This window comes from Phyllostomus hastatus, unplaced genomic scaffold (assembly GCF_019186645.2).
Source record: "Phyllostomus hastatus isolate PE091 unplaced genomic scaffold, TTU_PhHast_1.1 phas_contig_86, whole genome shotgun sequence".
NCBI classification, from domain to species: Eukaryota; Metazoa; Chordata; class Mammalia; order Chiroptera; family Phyllostomidae; genus Phyllostomus; species Phyllostomus hastatus.
In genome coordinates, this window is record NW_025333977.1 from 96,591,627 (window position 1) to 96,618,896 (window position 27,270).

At 36.9% G+C, this 27,270-nt stretch overlaps 1 protein-coding gene across 1 annotated transcript in view; it reads right to left on the reverse strand.

The window, feature by feature from the left end:
• Positions 1-20,851: 20,851 nt before the first annotated feature.
• The window catches only part of GK5 (glycerol kinase 5), a 102,652-nt gene continuing 96,233 nt past the window's right edge, over positions 20,852-27,270 (reverse strand). Inside the window, exons 13-16 of the mRNA XM_045851255.1 lie at positions 26,893-26,996; positions 25,509-25,568; positions 24,808-24,941; positions 20,852-22,102 (exon numbers count right to left, since the gene is read on the reverse strand). Coding sequence (XP_045707211.1) covers positions 21,954-22,102; positions 24,808-24,941; positions 25,509-25,568; positions 26,893-26,996 — 447 coding nt within the window. The 3' untranslated portion in view covers positions 20,852-21,953. The remainder of the gene's footprint in view (positions 22,103-24,807; positions 24,942-25,508; positions 25,569-26,892; positions 26,997-27,270) is intronic.

Consider the following 27,270-nt stretch of genomic DNA (forward strand, 5'->3'; position numbering starts at 1 on the left):
AAAAAGAAGAGCAAATTAATTCTAAAGAAAATAAGTAGTAAGAAGAAAATAAGCAAAATACCTGAAAATGGACTTTAGCTAAAAGCTGATTCTTTGAAAAAACCATAAAAAATAAACTCTTAACCAGACTGATTAAGAAAAAAATTACAAATCATCAATAGCAGGAATTAAAAATGCATTGTCATCTCAAATTGTAAAGAATTAAAAGAATAAAAAATAATACTGTGAGCAACTTTATACCCGGATTTTGATATCTTATATATAAAAGAGATGAATTTCCTGAAAAATAAAACTCATCACAACTGACACAAGAAGACACAGAAAATCTGAATAGCAATATATGTATCAAAGTACAATTGACCTTTGAACAACACAGGGGATGGGAGTTATGGTGGTTGACACCCATCCTGCACTCAAAAATCCATGTATAAACTGGTCCTCACGTACCCGGGATTCTCAACCATAGACAAAAAATTCTATTTTCCATCAATGGTTGGTTGAATCCACAGATGTGAATCCTGGGGTTACAGAGAGATGACTTTATATTTATTGAAAAAATCCATGTCATGCACATGAACAACGGCATGGTGATTGTGGGCAGGGGGGTGAGGAGGGTATATGTAGGATAAATTATCACACGTGGAGACTTGACTAGGGGTGGTGAACACACATTACAGTGTACAGATCATGTGTTGTAGAATTGTGCAACTGAAACCTGTATAACTTTGTTGACCAGTGTCACCACAATAAATTCAATGAAAAGGAAAAAGAAAAAGAACAAATCCACATATAGTAGACCCACGCAGTTAAAACCTGTGTTGTTCAAGGGCTAGCTTGAATTGAATTCTTTTAAATCCTTCCAAAAATGAAAACCATAGACACAGATGTTTACACTTGTGAATTCAACACAATATTTAATGAAAAATATCACCAATCCTACACATACTTTTTCTGACTGTAGAGAAAGCGAGATCATTTTCTAACTTCCTTTATGAAGCCAGAATATTCCTAATACCAAAAGCTTACCATAACATTACAAAAAAGGAAATTACAGACCTCTATCTTACGAATATAAACACAAAATTTTTTAACAAGTAGGAGCAAATGAAACTAAACAATATATAAAAAGAATAATAAATTTTTTAAAAATACAGTTTATTCTGAGAATGTAAGATTGATTTGATCATCAAAATCAATGTGCTCCTCTACTAAAGAGATTTTTTACTGTTGTTCAGTAACAGTTTTCCAAATTCTTGCTCCTACTCTGTCATTCTCCCCTGACCTGTCCAACCCCTGCTCCCAAAGACAATTCCCACTCCATTGCCCTTATCCATGGATCCTTTATACATGTTCCTTGACTTGAGCCTTTCCCTTCTTTCCCCACTAGCCCTCTTCCCGCTCCACTCTGGTCACTGTCAGTGTGTTCTCTATTTCCATGTCTCTAGTTCTTTTTTCTTCATTTGTTTGTTTTGTTGATTAGGTTCCATTTATAGGTGAGATCATATGGTATTTGTCTTCAGCAGCTGGCTTATTTCACTTAGCATAATGCTCTCCGGTTCCATCCATGCTGTTGCAAAGGGTAGGAGTTCCTTCCTTCTATCTGCTGCATAGTATTCCATTGTGTAAATGTATCAGTTTTTTTGATCTACTCATTTATTGATGGGCACTTATGCAGTTTCCAGCACTTGGCTATTGTAAATAATGCTGCTATGAACATAGAGGTGCATAGGTTCTTTTGGATTGGTGTTTCAGAATTCTTAGGGTATAATCCCAGCAGTAATCGCTAGATCAACAGGCAGTTCCATTTTTAGTTAGTTAGTTAGTTAGTTTGTTTGTTTTTTGAGGACATTTCTACAGTGGCTGCACCAGTCTGCATTCCTACCAGCAGTGTACTTGGGTTCCCTCTTCTCCACAACCTCACCAGCACTTCTTGTTTGCTGACTTGTTAATGATGGCCATTCTGACCAATGTGAAGTGGTATCCCATTGTGGTTTTAATTTGCATCTTTCTGATGGCTAATGATGCTGAACACCCTTTCATATGTCTCTGGGCCCTCTGTATGTCCTCCTTGGAGAAGTGTCTGCTCAGGTCCTTTGCCCATTTTTTAATTGGATTGTTTGTCTTCCTGGTGTAGAATCATGTGAGTTCTTTGTATATTTTGGAGATCAAACCCTTGTCCAAGGTATCTTTGGTAAATATATTTACCCATACATTTGGTTCCCTTTCGATTTTCCTGATGTTTTCTTTAGTCATGGAAAGAAAAGATCTCATGGAGAAGCTTTTTATTTTGATAAAGTCCCATTTGTTTACTCTTTTCTTTATGTCTCTTGCTCTAGGGGACATATCGGTGAAAAATATCGCTGTGTGAAATATCTGAAATTTTCCTGCCTATGTTCTCCTCTAGGACTTGTATGGTGTCACAACTGATATTTAAGTCTTTTATCCATCTTAAGTTTATTCTGGTGTATGGTGTAAGATGGTGGTTTAGTTTCATGATTTTGAATGTACCTGTCCAGATCTCCCAACACCATTTGTTGAAAAGGCTATTTTTACTCCATTGTATGTCCCCGCCCCCTTTGTCAAATATTAGCTTACCATAGAGACTTGGGTTTATTTCTGGGTTCTCTATTCTATTCCATTGATCTATGTGTCTGTTCTTATGCCAGTACCAGACTATTTTTATTACCGTGGCCTTGTAACATTGTTTGATATCAGGTATTGCGATCCCTCCTACTTTTTTTCTCTCAAGATTTTGAGGCTATTTGGGGTCATTTTGGTTCCATGTAAATTTTTGAAATATTTGTTCTTTATCTGTAAAATATTCCATTGGTATTTTAATAGGGATTGCATTGAATCTGTATATTGCTTTGGGTTGTATGCACATTTTAATGATGTTGATTCTTCTAATACATGAACACAGTGTGTGTTTCTATATATTTGTATCTTCATTAACTTCTTTCTTCAGTGTTCTGTTGTTTTCTGACTACAAGTTTCTGACTACATGTAGTCAAAAAACAACAGAATTTACCTCCTTGGTTAAATTTATTCCTAGGTACTTTACTTTTCTTGTTGCTATAGCAAATGGGATTTTCGTCCTCATTTATGTTTCTGATACTTCATTGTTGGTGTAGAGAAATGCCTTCAATTTCTGAATATTGACTTTGTATCCTGCTATTTTGCCAAATTCACTTATTAGGTTGAGTGGTTTTTTGGTGGACTCTACAGAGTTCTCTATGTACACTATCATATCGTCTGCAAACAATGACAGTTTTACTTCCTCCTTTCTGATTTGGATGTCTTTTATTTTTCTTCTCTGATAACTCTGACTAGCACTTCCAATACTATGTTGAATAAAAATGGTGAAAGCAGACACCCTTGTCTTATTCCTGATCTTAAGGAGAAATCTTTTATTTTTTGCTCATTAAGTATAATGTTGGCTGTAGGTCTCTCATATATGGCCTTTATTTGCTTTCATATGCCTCCCCTATTCCCACTTTGCTGAGTGTTTTTATCATAAATGGGTGCTGGACCTTATAAAAAAGATTTTATATAAAAAGCATATGCAGATCATATGCTTTTTCAGCATCTATTGATATGATCATGTGATTATTGTCTTTTGTTTATGTGGTATATTACATTTATTGATTTGTGAATATTTACAAATCATCTCTGGGATGAGTCCCACTTGATTATGGTGTGTGATTTTTTTTAATGTATTGCTGGATCTGGTTTGCCAATGTCTGTTGAGGATTTTAGTATCTATCTTCATCAGAAATATTGGCTTGTAGTTTTCTTTCTTTATTGTATCTCTAATTGGTTTTGGAATAGGATAATGCTGGCCTCATAAAGAGTTGGGGAGTCTTCCCTCTTCTTGAATTTTTTGAAATTGTTTGCGTAGGATAGGAGTTAGTTTATTCTTCAAATGTTTGGTAAAATTTGCCTATGAAGTCATTCAGTCCAGGGCTTTTGTGTGCCAGGAGGTTTTTGATTACTACATCAATTCCACTAGCTGTTACCAGTTTATTCAGGCTTTCTGCTTCTTCTTGAATCACTTTTGGAAGATTATGTTGCAAGAAATACACACATTTCACCCAGGTTGTCCAATGTCTTGGTTTATAATTGTGTTAATTTCTTATAATCCTTTGTATTTCTGTGGTATCAGTTGTTACTTCTTTTTTATTTCTGATTTTATTTATTTAGATCCTCTCTCTCTTTTTTGTTAATGAGTCTGGTTAAATATTGTCAATTTTTTTGCAATAAACCAGCAGCTGGATTTATTGATACTTTGATTTTTTTGTCTCTGTCATTTAATTCTGTTCTGATCTTGATTATTTCCTTCCTTCTACTTGCTCTGGGCTTTTGTTGTTGTTGTTTTGATTCTGGTAGGTGTAGGTTGTGTATTTAAGATTTTCTATGTTTTTTTAGGTAGGCCTCTGCTGCTATGGACTTTCCTCTCAGGACTACATTTGCTGTGTCCCATAGGTTTTGGACTTTTATGTATTCGTTTTCATTTGTTTTCAGATTTTTTTATTTCTTCTTGATCTCATTGTTAAGCCCTTCATTATTTAGTAGCATGTTATTCAGTCTCCATGTATTTATATATTTTTTAGTGTTTTCCTTGAGGTTGGTTTCTAGTTTCAAGCCATTGTGATCTAAGAAAATGCTTGATATGGTTTCAATTTTCTTTGAATTCGTTAAGTCTTCTTTTGTGTCCTCCCATGTGATCTATCTTTGAAAATGTTCCATGTGCATTTGAAAAGAGTGTATATTTTGCTTCTTTGGGGTGGAAGTTCTGTATATATCAGTTAAGTCCATTTGATCTAGAGTGTCATTCAATGCCACAATATCTCTGTTGATATTTTGCTTGGGAGATCTGTCCATTTTGACAGTGGGGTGTTAAAATCCCCTATGAGGATTGTGTTGCTGTCAATATCTTTCTTGAAGTGCTCCAAGATTTACCTTATACAGGGTATGGCACAAATAATGACCCTTTTTTATTACATAACAGATTTTATTATAAAATCATACACACGGAATTCTGTAACATAACAATATCACACTCAAGTATACCATATGACATTTTAGGTAAAATGTTCAAATTGCTGTCCATCTTGATGAGACATTCACATACCCTACCAACAACACTCAATGGCATTACTTCTGTTGGACTCTGTGTTTAGGTGCTCCTATGTTGGGTGCATATATGTTTACAAGGGTTATGTCTTCATTATGGACTATTCCTTTAAGTACTATGCAGTGACCTTCTTTGTCTCTTTTTATGATTTTCTCTCTCTAGTTTTTCTGATATAAGTATTGCTACAACAGGTTTTTTTTCATGTTCATTTGCTTGGAATATTTTTTCCATTCCTTCACTTTCAGTCTGTGTAGATCTTTTGTTCTGAGGTGGGTCTCTATAGACAGCATATATGCAGATCATGTTTTCTTATTGATTCAGCTACCCTATGTCTCTTTTTTTGTGCAAGGTACTTTATTAAATTTGGGACTACTAAGAGATAAAGAAATCACACAAGTAAGAAAGGAGAGGTTTAAAGTAGGATAGTAAATATAACCTCAGATGTGGGGGGCCAATTTTAAAAAGTTAAGCTCTTCAAAGGAGTGTTCTCATAGAGAAGAGGGAGCTGAGCACTAGTTTCTAGTCTTGTTTACTAGTTTCAGAGGTTTAGCAGTCAGAGTTCTACTAGAGAAACACAACCAATATGATATATACACGCTTGTGTGTGTGTGTGTATGTCTGTGGAGAGAGAAAGATCTATTTTAAGGAATTGACCTCAGCAGTTGTGGGGGCTTGCAGGTCTGAAATTCTCAGGGCAGGCTGTCAGGAAGATGAGGCTGGAAATGCCTGGGCAGGAACTGAAACCACAATGCACAGGCAGAATTTCCCCTTCCTCAGGAAACCTTGGCTTTGCTCTTAAGGCCTTTAACAGTTACCAGTTACTCAACAGAAATCTAGGTCACAAGTTCAATCCCTGATCTGGGAACATATGATCCCTAGTCCAGGCACATACAGGAGGCAACCAATTGATGTTCTCTCTCACAGGAATGTTTTTCTCTCTCCCTTCCTCTCTCCTTTCTTCTCTCATTAGGACAGATTTGAGAAGGTTAAATTCAAGCAACTAAGACCTTGTTTGTGCTTCTAAGAGGCTTAATAATGCAGGTGACATTTTCAGTTTAAGCAGAAAATAGCTTCTGTTTCTCTGTAGGCACATCCTGGACCTTTGGTGGCCATAGCACTCCAATCTGTCCTTTTAGATTCCTCATTCTACACTGTGTTGAAGCTTGTAATATTCCTCTCCTTTAGGCAAGGAGAACAATTTGGCTCTACCCTATGTCTTTTCAATAGAACATTTAATCCATTTACATTTAAGGTTGTTATTGATAGGTACTTATTCATTGCCATTTTCCCCTTTGTATCTGTGTTCCTCTCTCTCTCTCAAGCTTTCTTCTTCATCATCTTAAAGCAGTCCCTTTGGCAATTCTTGAAATGCTGGTTTGGTGGAGGTGTATTCTTTTAGCGCTCTCTCTCTCTCTCTCTCTCTCTCTCTCTCTCTCTCTCCCATTGGTCTGGGAAACTCCTTATTTCACCTTCCATTTCAAGAGCCTCACTGGGTGGAGTAGTCTTGGTTGCAGGCCTTTGCTTTTCATTACTTGGAATATTTCTTGCCATTCCCTTCTGGCTTGCAGTGTTTCTGTTGAGAAATTCCCTGGCAACCTTATTGGAGCTACCTTGTATTTTACTAGCTGTTTCTCCCTTTGCTGCCTTTTAGATTCTCTTTGTATTTAAATTTTGCCATTTTAATTATGATGAGTCTTGGAGTGAGCCTTTTTGGGTTCATATTGATTGGGACTCTCTGTGCTTCCTGAACTTGTGTGACTTTATCTCTCATCAAATTAGGGAAGTTTTCTGTTATTACTTTTTCAAACAGGTTTTCTATCCCTTGCTCCTCTTCTCCTCCTAGTATCCCTATGATACAAATATTGCTACATGTCCCATTGTCCTGCAGCTCCATTGAACCCTCCTTGTTCTTTTTGAATATTTTTTCATTTCATTGCTCTGTCTGGGAGTTGTTTTTTTTTACCTTTTCCTCCATCTCTCTGATTCAATCTTCCGCTTCATCTAGCCTGCTTTTAATATCTTCTAGTGTACTCTTCACTTCAAAAATTGTATTCTTCCTTTCCTTTTGGCTCTTATTGATAGTTCCTATGTCATTTTTCATGTGATATAGTTCCCAGTAAGTTTCCTGTATCTTCCATGGAGTTCTTTGGAGTTCTCACTGACTACCTTTAGCATCCTTATAATCATTATTTTGAACTCATCCTGAACTCAATATCTGATAGATTGCTTGCTTTAATTTCATTTAATCCTGGGGATTCCTCCTTTCTTTTCAATGGGGAGTTGTTTCTTTTTCTCCCCATTTTAGGTGATTCTTCTTCTTCTCCTTCTCTTTCTCCTTCTTCTTTCTCCTTTCTCCTTCTCCTTTTTTGCTTGTTATATTTATCTGCTTTGATTCCCTTACATTGTGGAATGCCCTTCTGTGGTAGGAGACCTGTGTGTTTCAGTAGTCCAGTCTCCTTGATCTCCTGAATTTGATGCTCTTGGGATGCCCTTATTGCCATTTATTTGGGCCCTCTTGTTTTGAGTTTTGGTTGTTGTTGGATCATTCTTTGGTGGGTTTTTCCCTCCAGCTGACTGTCTGAGCGTCAGACTGCCCACCATGTCTTATATACTGTTGTACTGGTGCACTATCTGCTCCTGGTAATGTCAGATGGTGTCATAGACTGGCCCTAAATAACCTGTTTGAGACTACAAGCTAGCCACAGTCTGTGCCTGTCTCGTTAAGATTTGCTTGGTCCCCACGTTCTGCCGTCTGGCTCTCCATCAGCCCAGGACCCAGGAATGGTTCAAGTAATGACCCAAGAGTACTGCCAGTGCTTTTTCCACCTTTCTCCAGAGGGGTCCTCTACAGAGATCTGGAGAGTGGGAACCCTGGGTCACCCCCAAGGGGACCTGTTCAGTTTTCAGGGAAGATGTTGGGAGTGTTTACCAGCTCCCTCACCACACGACTTGGTCTGTCTCAGATTCTTTCCAATATTGTATGGTTTCTGGTGAATCAGCTGTCTGTTTCCTGTGAGGGGCCTATTTGTGTGGAAGCGGCAGCTCTTTCCTGCTTGGTACAGACAGCAGCTCTGTCTAGGTGCAGAGGCTAAGTGGGGCCCTGAACACCTCTTGTTGCACCGGCCTCTAGTCTCTCTGCTCTGCTGATTTCAGTGGATCAGTGCCCGAGGAACGGTGTAGCTCCTAGTGTCTGGTAGAAAGGGCCCTTTCAGAGCTTTTAGCTTTCCCCTGTGGATATATGCCCAACAAGGGACTCCTGAGCCTGGCCTCACTGATCTGCAGAGCTTGTAATCCTGCAGGTGGGGATTAGGCATGCTGCCTGTGAGGGGACCTGCATGGCTGCAGTGAATCTCAAGCATTCAGCTCCTGGTCATCTAGTCCCCATCCTGCCATTCTAGCAGGAGACTTGAGTCAGAACTTGCCACTCTGCACAGTCTCCTGCTTGCCAGCCATGCTGGATCAGGTCCCAAAGTGCCTCCAGTGTGACTGTATCCCTCTTTGTTTGCAGAACTGCTGTGCACATGTACGCACAAGCGCACATGATCATGTGGTCCCTGCTGAGTCATGAGTCTTGCCACAGCTCCTCTTTTAAAAGTTTTGTGTGGCCCCCTTACTATAGTGTTGGGCCCTGGGGCACCTGTTCTCCATGAACACCTCACAAAAAGCCCAGAATCTCTCACAGTCAGGGCTGGCCACAGCCTGCCAGAGACCCCAACAGTTTTAGATAATGTTTCTCTTCGGATATCTCCCAGATGGGGCTGGGAAGTCCTGCAGTGCTACTATAACACGGGGCGGTGGTGGATTGCTCTCAGCCCTCCTTCCAGTGATTCTCTGCCTCAGGTGGGCCTGTTCCAGCCACACTATTCCTGCAGCCAGCACCACCTTGGCCTTCTCTCTTTGCCCCCAGAGCTCTAAGCTCCAGAGCTTAACTGCAGCCTCCTCAGTCAAATTTCTTCCCATTCATAGTTCCAGTAGTGCCCAGTATCAGGGAGGTGACAGCCCCTCCCCCAGTAATTACTGCAGTCCCCAGATACTGGCTCCTGGATGTGGTGGGGTGCATGGCCTTGCCAGGGTGGAGGATGCAGAGACACATGTGGAAACCGAGGTACAGGCACTCTGGAGGAGGTTTCTTCCTGAGAGGGATATTTTTAATTCTTCAAAGTGGCTCCTGCCCCAAATCTGCACAGCCAGAAGTGCTGAGCTGGGCAGTGGCAGCAGCAGCTGCTCCACCACGAAAGCGCAGACTGCCTGCTGTTAGTTTCCTGCAGGTGGGCAGGCTCTTGCCTTCTTACACACACACCCCATGCACTTGTCTGCATACACAGTCACTCATACAAGCTCTCACTCACTCTTAGCTGGATTTTTGAGTTGATTGCCCTATGGTTTAGCTGCAAGACCAGTCTGAGTCTGGGAGTAGGTGGACAGAGCTTCTAGCTTCTCTGTAGCCATCTTAGATCCCCCAAGAATGCATTCTGATTTTGAAGATGACTTCAGGGAGAAAATCTTTACTGTGATGGATTGCCTCATAACAGGGAGAGAAGGGAAGAAACTGAAAATGTTTTCAGGGTTTTAGTTTGAGATACAATAGGAGCAAATTTGCATGGAAAGCTAATGAGTTAAATTTGGCAAATGATAGAGTTGGAGGACCCATGGGTCATTCACCTAAAAAAAGTCCAGAAATTCAAAATTTGGTCTGAAGTTTCAAAGTCATATAACTACTGCCAGTTCTCAAATTTATTTTTGTTTGGACCTTGTAATAATCCATTTTCCCTCTTCTTTTTCTGTGTGCTATTTGTTTGGCAGTGTTCTATTATGTTTTTCCCATTTCCTTTTTTAAAAACACTTTTTTCCTCAGTTTTGGAATTTTGTTTTGTGTTTACCACTAAGTTTGTGTAAAATGTCTCGTAGATACAATAGTCCTTTTTCTTCCAAGTGCATCTTATCTTAACTCATGTGTGTAAGTTCAGTCCTTTTTGCCATCTCCTTTTTATGTTTTTGTTTTCACAAATTATCCCTTTTTATGTGCATTTGTTTCCAAATTGCTGAGGTTATAGTCTTTTAAAAATGCTTTCTCCTTTTAACCACTAGGTTATTATTGTTTAATTTCCTATTCTGAAATAGTGTTGCAATCTTTTGCTTGTGTCGTTTTGGTTCAGGTATAAGAGCTCCTTTCAACATTTCTTGTAATGTAGGTCTTGTAGCAGTAAATTTCCTCAGCTTTTGTTTGTCTGGGAAAACATTTACCTCTCCTTTATATCTAATGGGTAACTTGTCTGGATCTGTTATTCTTGACTTCTGATTTCTCTCTTTCAATATTTTGAATATTTCATCACAACTGTATTCAAATATTTGAATATTTACAGCAGAACTGTAAATCTGATGATAATCTAATGGGATTTCCTTTGTAGGTTACAGTTTCCCCCCTTGGCTACAACGAGAATTCTTTCTCTGTCATTAACTTTTTACATTTTAATATAATGTGTCTTGAAGAAGGTCTTTTAGCATTGAAATGATTTAGGTGTTGTATTAGCTTTTGGGATTCAAGGGTCCAGTTTTTTCCATGAGGTTGGGAGGTTCTCATTGATTATTTTTAATTATTTATCTGTTCCTTTCTCTCTCTCCTCTCCTTCTGGCATACCCATTATTTTTATGTTGCTCTTTCTAATGAAGTCAGGTAGCTCTTGTAGGATTCTTTCATTTTCTTAAACTCAATTTTCTCTCTTCTTCCAACTAAGTCATTTCTTGATTTCTATAATTAAGCTCACTAATTCCTTCTTCTCCCTGGTCTGCTCTGTTTCTAATGCTCTGCAATGCATTCCTTACCTCATTTAGTGAGTCTTCAGCTCCAGAATTTGTTTGGTTCTTTTTATGGTTTCAATCTCTTTGGTAAAGAACTCCTTTCATTCACTGACTTTATTCCTGAGTTTATCAAACTACCTTTTTGAGTTTTCTTGTACCTGAGTTTTTTCATAACTGTGGTCTTAAATTCTCTGTCATGTAAATCAGTCTTCCAATCTTTGAGTTTGGCTTCTGGAGACATCTTATTTTCTTCATGAGCTACTTCATTACCTTGGTACTTGATGAACTGTTTCTCTGCCTGGGTATTTGAGGTAGTGAACTCCTTCTTGTTAGGATTGTGTTTTTTTGTTTGTTTATTGTGCATTTATTGGGGTGACATTGGGTGGGGAAAGGGAGAAAAAGGTAAAGGGAGGATATACAGAGATGGAAGGAGATTTGAGGGGTGGTGAACACACAATACAAAATACAGATGACATATTATAAAACTACATTTGAAACCTATATAATTTTAGGTACTATTTTGCTCTTAACAATTCAGCAGGTTGATAAGTGATCTTTTTCTTGCTCTCCAGTAGATGGTGCAATAGTGCAAGTGTTTGTTTTCTCTAACTGGCTGCCAGGATCTGCATAGCAATGTCACCTCAACAGTGGAAAATGCCCCACATTCCCAAAGCAGTGTGCATTCCCTCTGAGCCCAGGTCACCTTCATCTCAGTGTCCACCTCTGAGGTGTAATGTGGCCAGTGGTGGGGATCCGGGCCGGGGAGTTCCTATGCTCCTCTTTGTAACCAGAGGCCACCAGCCATACTGTGCTATCTGTGCCATCTCCACTGCCTCTGCCAGGTTCCACCACAATGGTGAGGTGGGGGGAAGGGTCAAGAGACTGTGGCTTTGCCTGCTTTCTAGTAATGGTGCCAGTCTGCTGCCACCCAACTGCTGTGCCATATCTCAGCCTGGAACATTACTTCTGCCTCTCTGGCCCTCCAGTATGCTGCACGAGGGCTGCAGTCTGACTCCTTTCTCACCACCATTGTCAGCTGAATGGGCCCCATCTCTGCCTCCTCTGCTTGTTCTGATAAGCCTGCCCTCAGGTGTCTCAAAGTGTTGACCTCTCAGACATGTTGAGATGTTGAGTAAGGAATCCTTTGTTGAGTCACAGTTATCCCATTTGTTGTGATTTTAAAGGGAGACACCAAGGAGTCTTCTCACTCCACCATGGTGCTGATGTTAGGGTTAGTGTAAGTTTTAGCATTAGGTGTACAGTTAGGGTTGTGTTTAGGTTTACTTGTAGGATTAGGGTTAGGTTTAATGTTTGGTTTAGTGGTAGTGGTAGGGTCAAAATTGGTATAAATTTTAGTGTCGGTTTTGTGTTAGGGTTAGGATTTAGGGTTATGGTTTAGTGTTGATTCTAAAGTTAGGATTAGTGTTAGGGTTAACATTACAATTAGAATTTAGGTATAATATTAGGGTTAAGTTTAGGTTTAGGGTTAGGTCAGTGTTAGTAATAGGGATAGGATTAACAATAGGGTTTGATTTAAAATTAGGGTTAGCATTTCATATTAAGATTAGAGATTAGGGTTAGTGTTAGAGTCAGTGTTAGTATTAGGCTTAAAATTACGGTTACAATTAAGGTTTAGGGTAATAGGTTTATGGTTGCAGTTAGGGTTAGTGTTGGAGGTGAATTTAAAATTAGGGATAGAGTTAGGTTTTGGTTGAGTCTTAGGGTTTTTTATAGTTAGGTCAAGGTTATGGTTAGCATTAGGTTTATGGTAAGACTTAGAATGAGGGCTCTGGGTTGGTTGAAATTTAGAGTTAGCACTAGAATTTAGGATTAGAATTTCATGTTATTGTTATGGCTATGGTTATAATTATAGTTAAGTTTAAGGTTAAGGGTGGGGTTAGGGTTATGGCTGTGGTTAGTGTTAGGTTTAGTGTTAGGGTTAGTGAAATAGGTTTAAGGCCAGTGTCATAGTTAAGTTTAGGTTTAGAGTTTAATTAGAGGCAGAGTTAGGTTTTCTATTAGGTTTTGGTTTAGGGTAAAGGAAAAAGTAAGGTTAAGGCGTAAGGTTAGGGTGATCTTATGGTATGGCTAAAGTTAAAGTTAGGGTTGTAACTTGGGTTAAAATTAAAGTAATCATTCAGGGTTATTGTCAAGATTGAGAGTTAGTGTCAGTGTTAAATTTAATGTTAAGAATAGGATTAGGATTAGGATTAGGGTGACAATACAGGTTTAAGGTTAAGGTTAAGTTTAGTTTTATGGTTATGGTGATGGTTAGGTTTTGATTTAAGCTTAGAGTTAGCTTTAAGATTATGGTTAGGTTTCAGGTATTAGGTTTAGGGTTAGGTTAGGTTTATAATTAGTTTCAGTATTAGGATAATGGGGAAAGTTATCATTCAGTTTAGAGTTAGTGTTAGAACTAGATTTAAATTTAGGGATAGCTTCAGATTATGGTTGAGGTTAGGGTTTTGTTAGAATTAGCAATTAGGTTTAAATTTGGCTTTAGGTCCACAAAGGCAAGAGAAGTAGAAGCAAAAATAAATGAGTGGGACTGTATCAAACTAAAAGTTTCAGTTTGTGAAAGAAAACTACTTTCTTTCACAATGAAAGAAGCTATCAACAAAACAAAGAGAAAACCAACTGAATGGGAGAAGATACTTGCAAACAACAATTCCAACAAGGGGTTAATATCTAAAATAAATTGTAATTCCTATCAAGATTCCAATGATGCATTTCAGAGAACTAGAACAAATATTGGAAAAACTTATATGGAACCACAAAAGGCCCTGTATCACAACAGTGATCTTGGAAAAGAACAAAGTTGGAGGAATAATGATGCCTAATATCAAACAATACTACAGGACCATAGTAATTAAAACAGCCTGGTACTGGCATAAAAACAGACACATAGATCAATGGAACACAACAGAGACCCCAGAAATAAATCCACAGCTTTGTAGTCAATTAATATTCAACAGAGGAAGCAAGCACATACAGTTTTAGCAGGCTAAAGACAGTTTATTCAATAAATGGTGTTGGGGAAATTAGACAGATACATGCAGAAAAATGAAACTAGACCACCTTCTTACACCACACACAAGAATAAATTCAGAATGGATCAAAGACTTAAATGTTAGACCTCAAACCATAAAAGTCATAAAAGAAATCATAGGCAGTAAAATCTTGGATATTGCTCATAGAATTTTTTTTATCAGATACATCTCCCCAGGCAAGGGAAATAAAAGAAAGAATTAAAAAATGGGAATACATCAAGCCAAAAAGGTTTTGCACAGCAAAGGAAAACATCAACAAAATAAAAAGACAACCCACAGAATGAGAGAATATATTTGCTGATAGATCTTATAAGGGGTTAATATTCAAAATTTATAAAGAACTTATAAAATTCAATACCCGTCCCCCAAAAAACAAACTACCCAGTTAAAAATGAAATGGGCAAAGGACCTGAACAGACACTTCTCCAAAGGGGACATACAGATGGCCAACAGACATATGAAAAGATGCTCAATGTCACTAATCATCAGAGAAATGCAAGTTAAAACCACAATGAAATACTATCTCACATCTGTCAGAATGGCCATCATCAATGAATCAACAAACAACAAGTGCTGGTGAGGATGTGGAGAAAGGGGAACACTTTTGCACTGTTGGTGGGAATGCAGACGGGTGGAGTCACTGTGGAAGGCAGTATGGTGATACTTCAAAAAATTAAAAATGGATTTGCCTTTTACCCAGCAATCCCACATCTGAAAATATATCCAAATGAACCCAAATAACTAATCTGAAAGAACATAAGCACCCCTATATTCATTCAGCATTATTTACAGTTGCCAAGATATGGAAGCAGCCCAAGTGTCCATCAGTAGATAAGTAGATAAAACAACTATGAGACATTTACACAATGGAATTCTACTCGGCTGTAAATAAGAAAATTTAACCCTTTGGAACAGCATGGATGGACCTGGAGAACATCATGCTAAGTCAAATAAGCCAATCAGAGAAAGAAAAATACTGTATGATTTCACTCATGTGTGGAATCTAATGAACAAAGTGAACAAGCAAAACAGAGACAGACTCATAGATGGAGAGCAGATGACAGCTAGTGCGGGGGGAGTTAGGGGGTAGAGGGATTGAACAAAAAGGAAGAAAGACTCATGGACATGGACAATAGTGTGGTAATTGCTGGGGGGAGAGGGGTATAAGGGGACTAAACGGTAATGGAAAAATACAATAAAGATTAAACTTAAATACATATATAAAGCTTATATCTATTAATATAAAGTATATATATACTTAATATATATTATATATTAATAAAAGTAATATAAACTTTATATATATAAACTTAATATATATATAAAAACATACAACTCGATAACAAAAAACAATTCAATTTAAAATAGACAGAGGACCTACAGAAATCTCTCCCAAGAAGACATACAAATGGCTGATATATGAAAAGATGCTTCATTAGCTATAAGAGAAATGCAAATCAAAACCACAATGAGATACCAGCTTACACCTGTTAGAATTGCCATCATCAAGACAAGTAATAAGAAATGTTGGAGAGGTTGTGGAGAAAAAGGAACTTGCATTCACTGCTGGTGGGAATGTAAATTTGTACAGCTACTATGGAAGACAGTATATTCATCCTCAAATAATTAAAAATAGAGCTACCATATGACCCAGCAAGCCCTCTTCTGGGTATATACCCAAAAAACTTGGAAATATTTATTCATAAAGATATATGCACCCATATCTTCATGGTGGCCAAGATATGGAGACAACAAAAGTGCCCTTCCCTAGATGATTGGATAAAGAATACTACTCAAGCATAAGAAAAGATGAAATAATGCCATTTGTAACAACATGGATGAATGCTATGCTAAGCAAAATAAGTCAGGTGGAAAAAGACATAGGGTTTGGAACCATATGATTTCATTCATATGTGGGATATAAAACAAAAAGCAACAGATGAACAAATCAAACAAACAACAAAACAAACTCATAGATACAGAGAACAGAATGGTGGTTACCGAAGGGGAAGAGGGATGGAGAGGAGGCAGAAGAGGGTAAAGGAGGTCAAACATATGGTGATGGAAAAAGACTGGGTGGTAAACGTACAACACAATATATAGATGATGTATTAAATATTATAGAACTGTACACTTGAAACAATCTTATTAATCAATGCTACCCCAATAAATTTAATATAATTTTTAAAAATAAAATGGGCCCTGGTTGGGAAGCTCAGTTGGTTAGAGTGTTATCCTGATACACCAAGGTTGCAGGTTCAGTCTCTGGCCAGGGCACATACAAGAAGCAACTAATGGATGCATACACAAATGGAACAACAAATCTGTGTCTGTCAGTCTGTCCATCTCTCCTATCCCTTCTTCTGTTTCTCTAGAATAAATAAATAAAAATAAGTAAAAAATAAATTTGGGTTTAGGTTTAGTTTGAAGGTTAGTTTTAGGGTTCAGGTCAGGATTATGGTTAGGTGTAAGCTTAAAGCTAGGGCTATGTGTGAGGTTTTGAAGCAGGCTGAGGCTTATGCAGAGGGTTCAGACTAGTGTTAAGATTTATTTTTAGGTTTTGGCATTAGGATTAGTTTTAAAAATAACATATTTAAAGTTTATGGTTAGGATTATGTTTAGTTTTAGTGTTAGGATTATTGGATTATTGTTAGGGTCAAGAATAGGATTAGCTTCATGGTTAATTTTAACATTAAGGTTAGAGTTAATGTTATTTTTTATTTTTGTTTTAGGTTTAGGATTATGGTTATGGCTAGTTTTAGTTGTATGATAGGAAATAAGTTTAGCACTAGGTTTAGGGTAAGAAGCAGCAGGGCAGGGTAAGAAGTTTAGGTTAGGGCAGGGTAATGTTTAAGGTTATGGTAAGGTTGAGGGTTAATAGTAGGGTTCAAATCAGTATTAGGATTAGTGTTAGGATTAGAATTAGGTTTAGGGTTAGAGTTCATTTTAGGGTTATGCTAGTGTCAAGGTTACATTTAGGGTGTGGATTAGGGTTAGATTTAAGGTTTGGCTTAGGGTTTAAGTTTAACTTTAGGGTCAAGTTAGGGTTAGATTTAGGTTTAAGGTTAGGGTTATATTTAGAGTCATGTTTAAGGTTAGGATTAAGATTAGAGTTGGTTTATTATGTTAGGGTTAGGATTATTGCTAGGGTTAAATTCAGAGTTCAAGTAGGTTTAGTTTAGGGGATGTTAGGTTTAGAGTGTTGATTAGGGTTAAAATTAGAGTTAGGATTAGTGTTAGCATTAGGATTATGTTTTGGATTATATTGAGATTTAGGGTTAAGATTATGTTTAGGGTTTGTTTTAGAGTAAGTCTTGGGTTCAGGTTAGGGTTAAGTACTGGGTTAAGTTAGGGATAAAGTTAGGTTATGATTAGTTATAGGCTGGAGTTAGGTTTAAATTTAGAGTGAGGTTTAGTATTTGGTTTAGTTTTTAAGATTAGGGTTATGGTTAGGGACAGGTTCTGGTTAAAATTAGAGTACTGGTGTAAGAGGTATGGGTAGTGTTAGTGTTACATTTAGGGTTGAGTTTAGGTTAGGAGTTTTAGGGTTTTGATTAGGGTTAGGGTTGTGGTTAGACTTTGTGTTAACATTAGGGTTGTGTTTAGGTTCACGGTTAAAGTTAGGTTTGGGTTTAGGGTTCGGGTTGGTTTTAGTGTGGGGTAGGGCTAGGGTTAAGGTTATTAGGTTTAGGTATAGTTTCAGGTGTGTTGTTAGTGTTAAGGTTAGAATTAGGGTTAAAGTTAGTGTTAGAAATAAAGTAGATTTAGGATTAGATTTGGGACTAGGTTTAGGTTTGGATTTATAGTTAGGGTTAATTTTAGGGTTATGTTTATATGTCAAATGCTGGTAAGGATGTGGAGAAACTGGGTCATGTATACATGGCTAGTGGAAATGTGAAATGGTATAGCTATTCTGGATAGTGGTTTAGCAGTTTCTTAAAACACCATGGCTCATTTAAATTAGAATCTATATCATTGATTTTTTAAATAATAGATATATGTACAGTCATTTTATTTAATTAACCAAATTTATAGTAAAAGGGGGAAAGACAGCAGGAATGAAATAACAAGAGAATTTCAGAAATATGATTCTTCAGGTTTCTGCCCCTCTCATTCCCACTCCCAAGATCATTCTTGCATTCATCTAAGTGCAAGGGTCCCATGGGAATATGGTGACAATATAGCCAGTTACTTATAATAAATGTTGGTACCAAAACATTTATGGCTATGAGCTTCCAAAACTTAAAAAACAATGTGATTCTGAATCACCTTTTTTACTTCTTTAGGGTTACCCATTTTGATTGATGAAAAAGGATGTGAAAAAGGATGATTCTGGGACCTGATAGATCCCTGGTATGTTTTGGACTTTTAATTCTAATTCAGAAACATGATCTAAATTTCCCAATGGATTGAGAATCCTCTGGAGGTAGAGTCAAGCCTACTAGGCCATCGCTGGGACTCCAGAATCACTTAGAGTTGAAGATCCCCAGAGTCTGGTTATATCTCCACTGAAAGAATTATAAAATTCTTTTCAAAATCCTGGGCTAGATTATTTTTAATTAAAGACTTGTTCCCTGTATAAGTCCCTTGCAGAGAGGCTATTTCTAAAGTTTCTTTCCTCTAACACCATAGTGTTAAGTGACCTTCTTAAGATTCAATCTGTTAGTCATCTGCAGTTAAATACACAAAACCTGTGACTAGAAAGTTAATGTAAATATGTGTATTTATGAGTGTGTATCTCTACATACATATGCAAATACATAAACATTAAGAGGAAACAAAAGGCAGATCATGTCGAAGATGATCTACAGACAACATCAATCCCATACTGAAGTCATAAACCCACTTAGTGAGACCCCAGAGATGCAGGCATGGGGGTGTGGGTGGGTGGATAAAAACAGCAGGGCAATTACAATGAGATTTTTTTTTTAATCTCATTGACCAGCAGAATGGAAACCCTTCTTAATTTAATATGCTACCATCTCTTTTTGCTAAACAATCATTTTCTAAGGTAAAATGAGGCAGAGAGAAAAGGGGTACTGACAGACACTCTACAGTCATTGAATTTCCAATTTTCTTCTAACAGTCTGTATCTGTGGTTCTCCACTGGGGCTGGGGGATGATTCTGCCTCCAAGGGGTACATGTGGTGATGTTTGGAGACATTTTTGACCATCACAATTCAGAGGAATGCTACAGGTAGCTAAAGAGTTCAGGTCAGAGATGCTGCAAAATATCCTCTAAAGCACAAAATAGCACCCTAAAACAAAGAATTATCTGTCCCAAAATATCAATAATGCTGAGGTTGAGAAACCATGTCATGTTGGATAATAAAAGAAAAACAAAAATCAGCAGCCCATAGTATAAAAGCAATTAACACCACTTTAAAAAAGATTGTACAGGAATATTCTCCTTGGTAAAATAGCAACAGACCTCCTAAAAATATCTGATGGATCCATCCTCATAAAGTAGAACATGATGAGAAACATTAGCACACAATGTTTTAATATTTCAAATATTAACATACAAGTGAAAATGAACTTGAAAAATGGAAAGGACAATATTTTGGGGGGCCCAATTGATTTTGATCATCACCATTTCAACAATAATAAAAGCAAATGTGGTCACATTTCTGATTTAGGTCAAATCTGACAAAAGATTTACTAAACTGTGTCACTAAAACAGTCTGAAATGTTAAGAACTTCAAAAAAAAAAAAAAGAGTAACTTCTAGACTACCACAAAAATTAGCCACTGATTTTTAAGATGCTCAATTCCAATAAGAGATATTCAAAGTTATTTTCCCACATCTAAAAAATACCCTTTTTTGAGGTTGTATGCTGAGAAAGAAAAATGTGAAAAAAAGAGATGAACTCAAGCTTTTTTGGTGTTTATATTATAATCCAGTATATCCTAATATAGAAAGACAGAATTATTTCCTATGAAATCATACCCACTGAGAATCAGACTCTATAAGAAACAGTAAAACAACAGAACAGTTTTCATATGATTTTGATAATAAAGCCTTTAACTGGCCACTGAGATTTGTAGAAAGAACATAAAAAAGAAAGAATGAAAAGAGTAAGCTACCTACATAATGGTATCTGACTTATTACAGTAAACAAAACACCCCAACATAACAAAACTATTTTCAAATGTTAATTAATGAAGTTAAAGATACTGTATATTTGCATTAATGACTCCATCAAAACAATCATTTAAGAAGACAATTAAAGTACAGTGAAATGGAATTAGTAGAAATACAATTTGGCCCCTAATTCTATCAAATTTGCCTCTGAAACAGACATATATGACAGGATATCCACTTCTGGGTATTTATCTAAAGAAATCCAAATACTGGCGTAGCTCAGTGGATTGAGCGCGGGCTGCGAACCAAAGTGTCGCAGGCTCGATTCCCAGTCAGGGCACATGCCTGGGTTGCAGGCCATGACTCCCAGCAACCGCACATTGATGTTTCTCTCTCTCTTTCTCCCTCCCTTCCCTCTCTAAAAATAAATAAATAAAATCTTAAAAAAAGAAATCCAAATACTAACTTGAAACAATATAAACATCCCTATGTTCATTGCAGTGTTATCTACAATACAAGGTATGGGAGCAGCCCAAGTGTCCATCGTTAGTTGATTAGATAAAGGAGATGTGGTTCATCTGAGTACACTATGGAATCCTACTGGCCATAACAAAGAAGGAAATCTTACCATTTACAACAACACGGATGGACCTAGAGGTTATTATGCTAAGTAAAATAAGTTAGAGAAAGACAAATACCATATGACTTCACTTATACATGGAATTTAAAAAAACAAAACAGAAACAAACTCAAGAATATGGAGAACATTTTGATGGTTGCCAGATGGGAGAGATGTTGTGGGGGGATGGGTTAAGAAAAGGGAAGGGATAATAGAAGTACAAATTGGCAGTTACAAAATAGTCACAGGGATGTAAAGTACAGCATAGGGAATACAGTCAATAGTATTATAATAGTGTGTGTAGTTCTAGACTAATCAGGGTGATCATTTCTTAAGTTGTAGAAATGTTGAATCTCTATGCTGTACATGTGAAACTAGTATCATATATGTCAACTGCAATTAAATAATTTTTAAAGGTGACAATATATCATTTCATTGAGGAAAACACAAATAAAATTGGAAAATTCTTGTTTTCATTCCAGGTAGTGAACAAGACACACTAAAGCACAATTCTACCAACCTATTTGTGCTTTCTCCATCATCTCGTTTGGGTTTTTTTGGAGGGAGTGTTTTTCCCAGTTCATACAGAAAAAAAAACAAAATTCCCTGTAATGATCACTTCTTTAATTACATTATTCTTTAACAGCTAGCTGTAGGACTTTATGTGATAAAACCTGACCAACTTGGAAGTAAACTCATTATTGCTGCCCATCTAAAGGAAACCCAGCTCAAATGTAAGGCAGGCCAAATAACCTGAGAACATGTTGGAAGGTGATTAACTGCCTTACGGCAGTTTTACTCGTGGCCCGAAGCTTCTCACAACTCTTACTCCTCCACATGACTTCTGTCAAGAAAGGTGGAGAAAAGAGGTGTCTCTGCCTCTCTTTGTGCATCTCTGGCTCAGTGGCTCTGACCCAGGACTATTGATTTGGAGAGTAAACAATTATATTCCTGTGTACCATTGACCCGGTGTTTTTTTAAAAAGGAAGGCCCATATCTGTCAAAATATAGTTGCAATGGCTAATATCCTAATAATTCCAATTTGTTACAAAACAGGAGATAGAAAGTTTTGAGGCATTGCTGCCTTACAATCTTTCCAAGTTTGGGTTAAAAAAATGAGGGTTTTAAAAATGTTGTTTGTTTGTTGTCATTGTTGTTGTTGTTTTCAAAAAAGCAATGCTTTCACTCTCAGGCTGCAAAGCTCACTTTAAACCCCTCTCAGCCATCATGGTGCTGGTGTCTCTGAGCTCTGTCCCATGGGCGTGTGCTACGCCTTGTTGTACCAATGCATGGAGCGCTTCACTGCTCTAACCCAGTTTTCCATGCTTGTCTCGTATTCTTGCCATTTCTTCTGTGGCTTGAAAACCATTTCACTTTGCCTCAGTTGCTTTAGTTCTTCCTTGTCAGTCCAAAACCCTACAGATGAAAAGTTATTCTCAAATGTTAAAGCAAATAATGAGTCCAAAAAGCTTATCCACAAACCTATGTGAATGGGTGCAAAGGTAAACAATTATTCTAAAACATAACCCAAAGTATTTTGTTGGTTTTGAAGTTTGTTAGATTGACTATCCCAGGGAGTAAATACACCAGGATTTTAAAATCTTTTGGTTTCTAACTATCAGCTGTATTTATATGTGTCAGGACACCCAGTCATTTCTAGAAGAACCACCCCCTGTCATTTAATTTCATGACTTGTTAAGAAAAAAAATAAATAATATATTTTCTTTTTACAGAATTAAAAAACAAATATAAATTAAGAATGTACCTTGAGGGAAGAGGCAACTCCTTAGGATATGCATAAAATTCAAAGTTGGTAATTAATAGAATAAATAGTTTCTTTTTCAAACTATTGCATTTCATAAAAGTTACTTAAATGCCTATTCAAGATAATATTGGACTTCTAGCACATATTGTTCTTTACAAAGAGAATCAGGTGATTTATAATAAGCAGCAAGAAAACACATAACTATGATGATCAGTAGTCTGAAGTGGTAAAAGTGTCTTGTTGATAAACTTGGTACATCTCACTTACTCTGAGGCACTGTAGTAGACAAGTCTTTGTGAAGTACATTTTCACCTACCAATAAAATTGACCCATAAAATTCTTCCTTCTAAAATTTTCTGTCAGGTCACAGTCTTTCCATTTAAAAAGTTGGAATTTTAGACTCTATATTTAAACATATTAATAGAAGTTTTAAAAAGACTAAAAATAGCTTTAATTAGTACACTACAGTTAGATAAGTCTAGCCATAAAAATAAATATGTTCTGAATCCTTATTTCCAGAACTTATTATTTACACTAAGGCATATATATTTTTAAAGTCATTTTATTAAATGTGTTTTGAATAGACTCAGTTTCCGAGTGAATTTTGAAAACACAGAGAATGTGCATAGCCTTCAGTCTCAAATTTCTGAAAGAGAAGCTGTTCTGAGAAAGTAAAAACTGCTTCCCTATAATTAGTAAAGTGTCATAGTATAATATTAGAAAGGCTTGAAATTATAAATATAGATACAATGAAGCAGCTAAAACTCAAGCCACTATGTTATGTGTATCGATAATCTGCATGTGTTTGTAATTTAACGTATTTTATATTCTTATGAGCCAAAAAGTGGAGAATTTGATTCCTATAAATAATAAAAGAATGTTATGAGAATTACTCTAGTCATAAGCATAATTTACTCATTTTGCAAGAATTGTTTAAATACTTTAGAAGATTTTCCTTGTAACAACAGTTCTAAGTTTGCTCAGTTAGTTATGTGAAATCATTATAAAAAATCAACTATATTAAAATTTTCAGGGTTGAAATTACAAAAACCTTTAAAGTTATAAATGGAAATTATTATTTAAGGAAAAGTTATTTTGTAAACCTGAATTAATCAAATATTAGTCAAATGAAAGTGACTGTAATAATTTTATCCAAGTTAAAAGATTTTTAATAGAATAAAGTTTAACTCACCAAGATTTCATACTTTTTGGATTTCTAAGTTTACTAGGCTAAATAGCAGCCTAAAATTTTTAACTTCAAAATATTCTCCTCTGTCCCTGGCTGTGTGGCTTATTTGGTTGGTGCATATAGTCCAGAGTACTGTAAGGCTGCAGGTTCGATCCCCGATTCAGGCACATAAGGAGGCAACCAAATGATGTTTCGCTGTCTTTCTGTCTCTCTCTTTCTATCTCTCTAAGACTCAGTGGAAACATGTCCTTGGATATGAATGAAAACAAAATTCTGTTCTGCACAAACACTCCTTCCCTTCATACAGAAACACAGGCATCATCCTGCTTCCTAAGGAGCCCCTAACTGGCCTCACACTTCCATTCTTTACCTCTCCAAAGTAACCCTTTCACTAACTGCCAAAACAATGTGTTCAAATGCAGATCTGTCCATGTCCCTCTCCTGCTTCAAATTTTTCTTCAGTGGCTGTCCAGTGCCCTGACAATTAAGCCCAAACTCCTGTTTCTGAGGAATCTACCACACCTGGCCCTCTGTGAACCTGCCCAGCCTCCCTCTTGCTCGAACCATACCAGCACTTACCTTTTTCCCTGTTGGACAGCTCACCTTTTACCCTCTCACCTGACTGTCTGTTAGCCCCTTCGGAACTGAGCTCCATGTTGCCTCCTCTAGGAGGACTACACCATAGCTGTTTGCTGCTTTTTCACATAGAGTTTAAAAATCAGTTGACTCGTCTGTTCACATCAGAGACTCCCATAGCAGGGGCTATGTCTTTTAAACTCTATATTCCCAGCAGTGACTGCCATGTAGCCGGGAGCTCAACAAATGTTTGATAAATAAAAGAATGGAGTTCTTTCCAATGCCACAGACAAGCTTACCTACTCAGAAGGTTTACCCAGAGACCTTGCCTTTCCAAAGCAGTTGAGAACTAACTGTCCTCCCTCATTTTCAGGACTGAAGGAGTGAAGTAAGGCTGCAAGAGATGCCTGAGACCCACCCACAAAGCAGGTCAAGGGCATATTTTGTGAGTCGTGTGCATATGCTTATGGAGCTTAGTGGACACCAAGGTTTTGCAGACCCTCTCTTTAACTTCATAGCTTGGAAGGAGAAATGCTATCTGTAAGAAACAGTTTGCAACACAGCTGTCATTTTTATAAAACCCACACATACCAACAGCAAGGCCAGCTAGAAAAGCTGCACCTCGGCACGACATGTCAAGGTGGACGGGCCTGTCTATATCCTCATTAATCAGGTCTGAAGTCATCTGCATTACAAAACTGTTCTTACAAACTCCTCCATCTGCCCTGTGGGGAGCAAGATATTTGAGATAAATTACCATAACAAGAGCATAAAAACATTATTTTTTTAAAAGGTCACTTTTTTTAGGTCTTTGGTTTTACTTTTTAATTCTAAAATTTTATCAGTTAACATTGAGGACCTTACTAAGCAATCTTGAAACATCTTTGGTTATTCCTGCCAGCAGTCTTCCCACCTGCTCTGCCTGTCCTGGGACTAGTGCACAACAGGCCGAGCAGACTAAGCCAATGTAAGAATTAAACTGGACACTCGAGCAAAGACAATGTGCTGCTTCTGTGCCAAAAGAATAGCCACATATCCAAAAAAGAGATTTTAAAGATTTTTAATATACATATAGGCGCTAGGATCCTCCCAAGTTCCATATTGTGTTATATTCTCCATAAATCCAAAATCCACTTTCCTCTCTAAATTCCTATGACTAAGAATTTTGTTGCAAAGAAATTAGGTTTAAGTTCTTTTTGAAATCCTGAACAACCATAATGATGAAAATACTAATAGCAGCTACCACATACTTCTAATTTCTAATTAAATTATTAGAAACAAAGTTTACATACCGTATTTTTGTTATAGGAATGTGAATCTCTTTCTGCATCACCTCATACAACTGTTTGTTTCTAGTTAAAAAAAAAAACAAGGTAGCTATTTAGAGGAAATTGAAATCATAGTAATTCTCTTTTTTCTAGGCTGGAAAATTAAAAACTGTGGTTTTATTTGCATATATATAAAATATGCAAAGAAAGTATTACAGAAATACATTATGCTAACTGGAAGTAGCTAACGGATGCTCAAACAAGAAGTTCTGGGCCTTGTGCTTTTGTATCACCTTGATACAAAAGAGCATAATTTTTATTTCTGAACTGAATTTTATCTATAACCATTCCTACGAATAAAAGTATAAAGCCAAAACCCATTTAATAGTTATTAAGAAACATACCATAAATAACATCTAATAGAATTCACCAAATGAAAAAATAATCATTTTGTAATCACAGGAAATGTTACACATTAAAATGTTCCATATTTATGACAGGAACATTCTTAGTTTTAATAAGCTACACCTACCCCATCACAAAGAGAGCAGAAAAATATACATGAAGATTAATTCTGATGATTCAGTCTTTGAGTCTCACAGAAGCATATTCAAATTCTCCTTTATGAATAAAGATACAAAAACCTTTGAAAGTTCAAATTTTTAATCTCTAATGCTTAGGAAATTGGATATATATTTTTAAATCATTAAATTGCCATGGCTGGTGTAGCTCAGTGGATTGAACTTGGGCCTGTGAACCAAAGGTTGCCAGTTCAATTCCCAGTCAGAGAACATGCCTGGGTTCCCCAGTAGAGGGAACCTAGTAGGGGGCACATGAGAGGCAACCACACATTGATGTTTCTCTCCCTCTCTTCCTCTCTCCCTTACCCACTCTCTAAAAATAAATAAAATCTTCAAAAATAAATAAAAATCATTAAACTGCCCTGACCAGTGTGGCTCAGTTGGTTGGGCATCATCCTGCAAAGCGAAAGGTCGCCAGTCCGATTCCTGGTCAGGACACATGCCTGGGTTGAAAGTTCGAGAGGCAACTGATTGATGTTTCTCTCTCACATCAATGTTTCTCTTTCTGTCTCTCTCTTTCTCTCTCCTTCTCTCCCTTCCCCTCTGTCTAAAAATAAATACATAAAGTCTTTTTAAAAAACTAAAAAATAAAAAATAATTTATATTTCAGAGATCAAATCTAAGTGATACTGGTACTATTTAATATGAAAAATAGGAGATACTATGAAAATTAGTGGTTAGAACATATTATGTCAAATATCACATGAATTAAACTAAATGTATAAACCTTCAATTAATATTAAGAAATTTCCAGTTTCATAAAAATTAGTTTTAAAAATGGCAATACAAAAATGGGGGAGAAAGGAGATTAGAGCAGGTTCTGGTACCTGAAAGCTATAGACTCCAATATTGCTCGTACAAGATGGTATTTACTAGTGGAAGGCTTCAAACCCATGAAAGAGGCACATGCACAGGGGTCATTTAATGGAACCTGAAGTAAGAGATAGTAGGAATATATTATTATTGTTCTAAATTACATCTGTAGACTTAAAGACATAGTATACAATAAGGGCATGACCATTTTTTAAAATCCCTATAAAAGTAGTTTTAAAATAAATGATAGCCCAAAAATGTATGAAATAGTATGATAACTTTTTAACAGGACTTAAGCAAGTTTGAGTCACTGATATTGGGCTCAGCTGATCCTTGTGTTTGAGCTCATACCAAGGAAAGGGACTGAAACACAGAGTAACAAATTATTAAAG